The 7,500-nt window shown below is 44.7% G+C and overlaps 1 protein-coding gene across 1 annotated transcript in view; it reads right to left on the bottom strand.

Annotated features, from left to right (window-relative positions):
• Positions 1 to 7,500, bottom strand: part of dnah2 (dynein, axonemal, heavy chain 2) — a 252,822-nt gene that overhangs the window by 96,535 nt on the left and 148,787 nt on the right. Inside the window, exon 42 of the mRNA XM_076289590.1 lies at positions 1,514 to 1,650. Within this exon, the coding sequence (XP_076145705.1) occupies positions 1,514 to 1,650 (137 nt within the window). The remainder of the gene's footprint in view (positions 1 to 1,513; positions 1,651 to 7,500) is intronic.

Genomic DNA, 7,500 nt, shown 5'->3' on the forward strand with positions numbered 1-7,500 from the left:
GCTCTCGGCCAGACTTCAATTCAGTTTAATTCAATTTGATTGAATTAGTATAGCCCCATAATGAATGGGTATTTCTCAAGGCGCTTTATGGAGCGCAGCTTGAACTTGAACTTGAACCCCCTCGAGCAAGCACTAAGGTGACAGGGGAAAAGGTACAGTGTAACTCTTAAAGTATACTGAACTGGACAGGGAGCATGCTGGCTGGCTGTGTGTGAGTGTAGTACCCATTTTGGTTCAAGTTCAAGTTCAAGTTCGGTTTTATTGTCATATGTATAGTAAGCCTACAATACAATGCAAATGCATTTTGCTCCATCACTCACATGCAGTATAACAGACAAGGAGACATACAACAGACAAAAAAAAACAGACATAAAGTGCATAGTGCAAGACAGAAAGTGCATCAGTTATTCAACAATCTGACCGCCTGTGGAAAAAAACTACGGGTGGTGCTGGATTTAATGCTCCGATGCAAAAAAAAAAAACGCTCGCAATGGTTCATCGGTAGAAATTCTCAAGTGCTCTGGTACTTAGGCCAAACTTTTTAAGACGTCTCAGAAAATAAAGGCGTTGTTGTGCCTTCTTGAGGGTGCACTTGGTGTTTAGTGACCATGTTAAAGTGTCTGAGATGTTAACGCCTAGAAATCTGAAGCTATCAACAATCTCTACAGATGATCCGTTGATGGTAATAGGAGTGTGATTTACTCTGGCCTTCCTAAAGTCAACAATGATTTCCTTAGTCTTATTGACATTAAGGAAGAGGTTGTTATCATGGCACCACAGGGTAAGGTTCGCTACTTCCTTTCTGTAGGCCGTCTCGTCATTGTTGCTTATGAGGCCAACCAGAGTAGTGTCATCTGCAAACTTTGTGATGGAATTTGAGTTGTGGATAGCTACACAGTCTTGTGTAAACAGGCTGTAAAGTAAAGGACTGAGACAGCAGCCCTGGGGGGCCCCGGTCCTGAGCACTAAGGTGGATGAGAGTGCTTGGCTCAGCCTGATGTGAAAGTATGCTGAACAGGAAAAGTAGCTAAAGGCCTTGGTTGCATGTAGTACCTGCTGTGAAAATATATTAAGCAGTAAAGTATCATACTTCATGTACTGTGTCTGTGGGTTTGGTTGCATGTAGTCACCTCATATGAAGTATACTGCCTGTTTGTAGGTTTCAAAGTATATTTAACAGGACAAGTATCATATTCTCTGTGATGTGGCTGTGGGATTGGTTGCACATGATACCTGGTGTAAAAGCATACTAAACAGGATATTAAGTATACTGTCTGTGGGTTTAAAAGTATACTCAGGAGGACACATCAACAGGACAAGCACAAGTCTGTACTGTGTGTGTGCATTTGGCTGTGTGTAGTACCTGTTGTGAAAGTATAATACTAAACAGGATATAAAGTATACTGCATGTATGCAGGACATGTATCACAGTTTCTGTACTTTGGCTGTGCGTTTGAAAGTATACTAAATAGGGTATGTGTTTGTGGGTTTGTGTTTGTGTGTAGTAAGCTACCTGCTCCGGCATGGAGATCCTCTCTCCATTGATGAGCGTCAGCACCTTATTGTCATCCATCACGGAGTTCATGCTCTCGATCCACAACGTGTCGACTGGCCCGTCAAACACAATCCACTTCTCATCGGGCTTCTCGTCTGACACACACACACACACACACACACACACACACAGACAGAGAGACAGACAGACACACACACACACCAGGGAGTGAATAACTATATGACACAGATGCAAATACAGTACTTCTAAAATAGATAGTTCCGGTGCTTGATTATGATTCCACTCCGCTGCACATGGTCCCTAACAACGCCCCTTAGCTACTCTGAAATCACTAGAACCTACGGCCTCTCGGGGCTTATCGCTGAATTCTACATGAAGTAGTCCTTAATATTCAAGATCCTGAAAAACTCACACACACAATCTCATATATACATACATTCTATTGAGACATGCATACACACAGTATTCCAGACATTAAAGCAAACACAAGCTCATCCACCCCCCCCCCCCCCACACACACAGACAAACAAACAGGCATCCTCATACAAAAACTATCACAGACAAAACCTTCTTTAATTGAGCATTTATCTTGCTCTCTCCCTCTCATCTGACCATATGTACCTCATTTAGTTTTTGCCCGTCAACGCTGAGCCAGCCCAGAGAGCACACACACACACACACACACACAACCCATCTGCTCCAGTGTTTTAGCTGACTGGGTAGGAGCCACGGCTGTACCCTCTGATTTGGAAAGTGTGTGAGTCTGCTTTTCTCTATTTCATGCACAGACACACACACACACACACACACACACACACACACACAAACAGACAGACACACATATACACTGACACAAAGGCAAATGCACAAAAGCAGACAGATGTACAAACACACTGGCTCACACACACACACACACACACACACACACACACACACACACACACACACACACACACACACTTGCTGGCTGAGTAGCTGGGTGAGTGCACCATCAAAACCCTGTCAGGGAGTGAAAAAAGCAAAGTGCCACATCTCCTCTGGGTGACGCAGCCCTATTTCATGGACGGGGGAGGCAGACAAACAAACAAATCAGTGCAGTGTGAGAGAACAGCACCCACCCAAAACATATGGGAGGCAGCACCAAAACCTGATTACACCTAAACAACAACAAAATAGAAACCATACACCCACACTCACACAAACACACACACACACACACACACAGGCACACACGCACAAGTCAAGTGAGGATGACCATAAAGAATGCCACCCAGCAGTTAAAGGAGTTCTTGAGGAGAGGAGAGGTAGATTTGATTGACAAGTGACATTGTTATAGGTTACAAAGTGGCTCCCGACAACCAACCTATACAACTCTAGCAGAGTGGTGTACAGAGCTTCCAAGTCTTGTGTGTGTGTGTGTGTGTGTGTGTGTGTGTGTGTGTGTGTGTGTGTGTGTGTGTGTGTATATTTCTGTTTGTGTGTGTGTGTTTGAGAGAGAGACAGAGAGAGAGAACAGATCATCACACACAACAGTGAGAACAGCAGGTAGCCGGGGGCTTGGTCACCCCAGGACACACACAGCAGGAGAAGGCCCGAGGAACCAAGTTAAGAGGAATGTACACAGCACTGCAGTGCATCAGAGCAAACACACGCACGCACACACACACACACACACACAACTACACACACATCTACACACACACACACACACACACACACACACACATTGCTCACAATCGCACACACAGACACAAAACAAGATGCAAGAGCCAACGGGAGGCACACAAAGAGAAAGGAGAAGGGGGGGGGGGTGGAGTTGGAGAGATATAGAGAGACAAGCCAGACAATGTAAGAGAGAAATGGAGGGTGAAAGAGACAGAAAGCGGCAGAGAAGGGACAGCATGAGACAGCAATCTGTCGCTGGCGGAATGGGAAACACACATTAAAGTGACACGGGCGATATTTAATCCAATCATAACTTGCAGCCTTTCTGGGGAAAGGCGAAAGATAAATAACGATAAATGAGCCGATGCACTTTTGATGGCGTCGGTTTGATGGCGCCTATAAAACTGGGCAGGGAGGGACTGAAAGGTCCTGCAATTAAGAGGGAAGATGCCGCCCTGTGGAGCTGGAAACAAGAGTAGAGGCAGGCGGGTGTGAGCGTGTTTGTGGGAGTGTGTGTGTTTATAGGTTCAGCCATGATTACTTGTTTGTGTGTTTGTGCGTTTGTATGTGTGTGTGTGTGTGTGTGTGTGTGTGTGTGTGTGTGTGTGTGTGTGTGTGTGTGCGCGCATGTGTGTGTGTGTGTGTGTGTGTGTGTGTGTGTGTGTGAGCATGCGTGAGAGTGAACAGACAGTGTTCCCCGTCCACTGGCTGCTTACTGGTGTGTGTGTGTGTGTGTGTGTGACGTGTGTGTGTGTGTGTGTATGTTGGAGGAAATTTGATGCGGGCAGTGCATTATTTATAAGGGAGTGCTAAGCCCACAAACGGCAGAGGCTGAGTGGTGAGAGGGGGACCAAAGTGCACACACACTGAGAAAAATACTCACCCAAATACATGATGACACATATTCAATCAGACATACACACACACACACACACACACACACACACATTCTCTTTCTCTCTCTCAGACATACACACACATGCACGCACACTCACATACACACTCACACGCACACACACGCATGCACACACGCATGCTCACGCACTCTCACACACTGCCCACATACACACACGCACCAGGGAGTGTATTACTCATCTGCATAATGCAGACCTCATGTCAATACTTCTATGTGTAGTAGTCTTTGTTTCAGACCCTGCACACACACTAAAGAATGTATGGGGGGAATACTCACAAAAACACATGGTGGCATACTCCAGACACAAGGAAGCACACACACATAGACAGAGAGAGAGATACAGTAGAGAGGGAGAGAAAGGAAGGAACATACACACATGACATGAACATACACAGATGTGATACTAACACAAATACATACACCATGTGATTGCTTTTTACTGATGTAGCACACATCTGAAAGAGCAGCCTTTGTGGTGGAACAAATGACTGTATATATAGATGGACAGCATGGCTCCATTCAGTTGTGTTATCCATATATGCAGTCATTGGGTGGAATTCAATTGCCAGTGATGCTCAGGATGGCTAACTGAAGCTGAGGAAAAGAGAATCTGGTTTAACTCGAGAATAATACCGGCCAAAGACACCTATTAGCATCATTAGCACTGGGTAGAACCAGCGTACTGGCACTGTTTGTTATCTCCCTCACTGACAAAATGATCACATATTGCATTCATCCGCGAGATAAATTAATGTGCAGTTGGAGCGATTGCAAAATATGTTTGCAAAAGCAATTATCTGTTCCCAACACGGGCTTGTCTGTGCTATTGATCCTTGTTCATATACTGGGAGTGTTTCCATGTAACTCCTGAAATGACAATAAATGTACTTGGTGGCAGGGTGGAGGAGAGGAGTTACGGTCCGGTGAAGATGGATGACCTTTTATTCCACAGCAAAGTGAATCGCCTTTAAAGACCTTTTCCCCCCCACCAAAGAGTACAGCTTCTAAAAATACAACCATTTTTCCTGTTTTGACAAGAGAGTGAGTGTGTGTGTGTGTGTGTGTGTGTGTGTATGAGAGGGATAGAGAGAGAGAGAGAGAAAAGAGAGAGAGGGATAGAGAGAGATCAATGTGCAACATTTGAGCAGAGGGGGAAAAACACTCACATTGAAAAGCACACATTTAATATTTCATGTTGCTACCACTGTTGCCTATAACGACTATTTTATTTGTTGTCATGTTGTTGATCATTTGGTTTATTACGGCAACTCATGAGGAAAATACACTTAAAGGGATTTCTCCATCCGTGGAGGATTAAATTAGTTTTAAATTTCAGTTAAATTCGGACTTGATGATGAGTAAGTTTGTGTACCAAACCTCGCTGTTAGGGAGTAATGGGGAAATTAGGAGTAAATGGACATAATAATTATTATTTACTATTTACTTAGTGCTAATTACTAAATTTCCCAGGAGGCATTAGCATGTAAAAATAACACACTAATATAATACTCTCCCGGCTGGAGACATGCTATTGTCCTATGATGTCACTATGTAGCTAATTCGGTCATTCTAATGTGCTATATGGTTATATGTTAATGATTGCACAAACACAGATGCATGTTAACATTTCTGCTAATGCATCAGGGCTGTTCCGTATTTATTTATTCATTTATCTATTTGTGTAAAGGTGCACTCTCCACAATTCCAATTCAATTTACGGTTTCTGTTATTAAGTGACCTTCCGTTTTTGTCATAGGGTTTTATTAGGGTTAGGATTAGGCTTAGGTTTAAGATTAGGGTTAGAGGTTAGGATTGATAGATAGATAGATAGATACTTTTTTTTTTTCTTTTTTTTTTTGGGGGCTTTTTATGCCTTTAATCAGACAGGACAGTGGAGAATGACAGGAAGTGAGTGGGAGAGAGAGTGGGGGTGGGATCCGGAAAGGACCACGGGGCGGGAATCGAACCCGGGTCGCCGGCGTATGGTGCAGGTGCCCCAGCCAGTCGCGCCACGGCCGGGGCCAGATAGATAGATACTTTATTGATCCCCAAAGGGAAATTCAAGAAAGGATTAGGGTTAGGGTTAGAGTTCATGTGTCATGGCAGTGTCATATGTTCATGACAGTGTCATGTCACTCTTATGTCGATAATGTCAAGTAAAGTGTTACCGAATTTACTTTTGTCAAATCAGTGAATTGCTCCACAATGTCCTCTAGCTGGTCCATGTACTATGCATGTGCCCAAAAACACTCCAGAGTTTACCCTGCCTCTGGAAATCAGAAACAAACATGGTGGCTGGACCAAGCCATACACAATTGCAGCCAATCAGCATGCTGCTTCAGGAACACAGAAGGAAGCAGCTATGTGGAATTACACAGGCCTCAAGTTGTCTTGAACACAGCTACGTGGAATTACACAGGCCTCGAGTTGTCTTGAACACAGCTACGTCGTGGAATTACACAGGCCTCGAGTTGTCTTGAACACAGCTACGTCGTGGAATTACACAGGCCTCGAGTTGTCTTGAACACAGCTATGTGGAATTACACAGGCCTCGAGTTGTCTTGAACACAGCTACGTGGAATTACACAGGCCTCGAGTTGTCTTGAACACAGCTATGTGGAATTACACAGGTCTCGAGTTGTCTTGAACACAGCTATGTGGAATTACACAGGCCTCGAGTTGTCTTGAACACAACTATGTGGCACTCTTCCATTGACTTGCATTGCATTTAAAACAGCGCCACATGTGGTGTGACACGGCATTACAAGAGAGCTGGCCCGGCGCTAGCTAAGCTGGTTTGCAGGCTAAACTTCAGTGGATATCTGGACAACACGGAGCATTTTGCTATTATTTACATCAAAACAGATGTAACATTTTTAAACTTAACATATCACCTTTAATGAAGAAAGTGTTCAATGGTGTAGGCGAGCTATTACACCTGTGCCAATGAGGAGAGGATAGGCAGAGTTGCAGGTGGTGTGACATGCTTGGCTATTCTTGTGTTACAGAGGGCAGACGCCACAGTCCCTCGGTGAGGCAGAGAGCGTCAATGTGTGTGAGAGCAAGATGTTCCTCGAACGGAGCACAGTCGCTCCACCAGTGAGCGGATGAGGAAGAGGAGAGCTTTCAAACGCCGCCGTCTCCCCTGTCGGATCCGCGCGGCGTCAATCTGTCACTCTCCTAGTCGCTGTCGCTCTGGCAGCGCTTCTCTGTCTTTTACTGACAATCATTTAGTTTCACAAGCAGACCTCGTCTTGAAGTCACACTACTACACCAACCCGTTGCCCATGCACACACATATATGGCTGTACACACACACACACACACACACACACACACACACACACACACACACACGCCTGCATGTGCACCAATCACACATACACACACACATCTGCATATG

This window comes from Alosa pseudoharengus, unplaced genomic scaffold (assembly GCF_046254945.1).
Source record: "Alosa pseudoharengus isolate Yale_2024_CS ecotype anadromous, Long Island Sound unplaced genomic scaffold, YU_APseudo_1.1 YU_APseudo_1.1_scf_17, whole genome shotgun sequence".
Classification (NCBI taxonomy): domain Eukaryota; kingdom Metazoa; phylum Chordata; class Actinopteri; order Clupeiformes; family Clupeidae; genus Alosa; species Alosa pseudoharengus.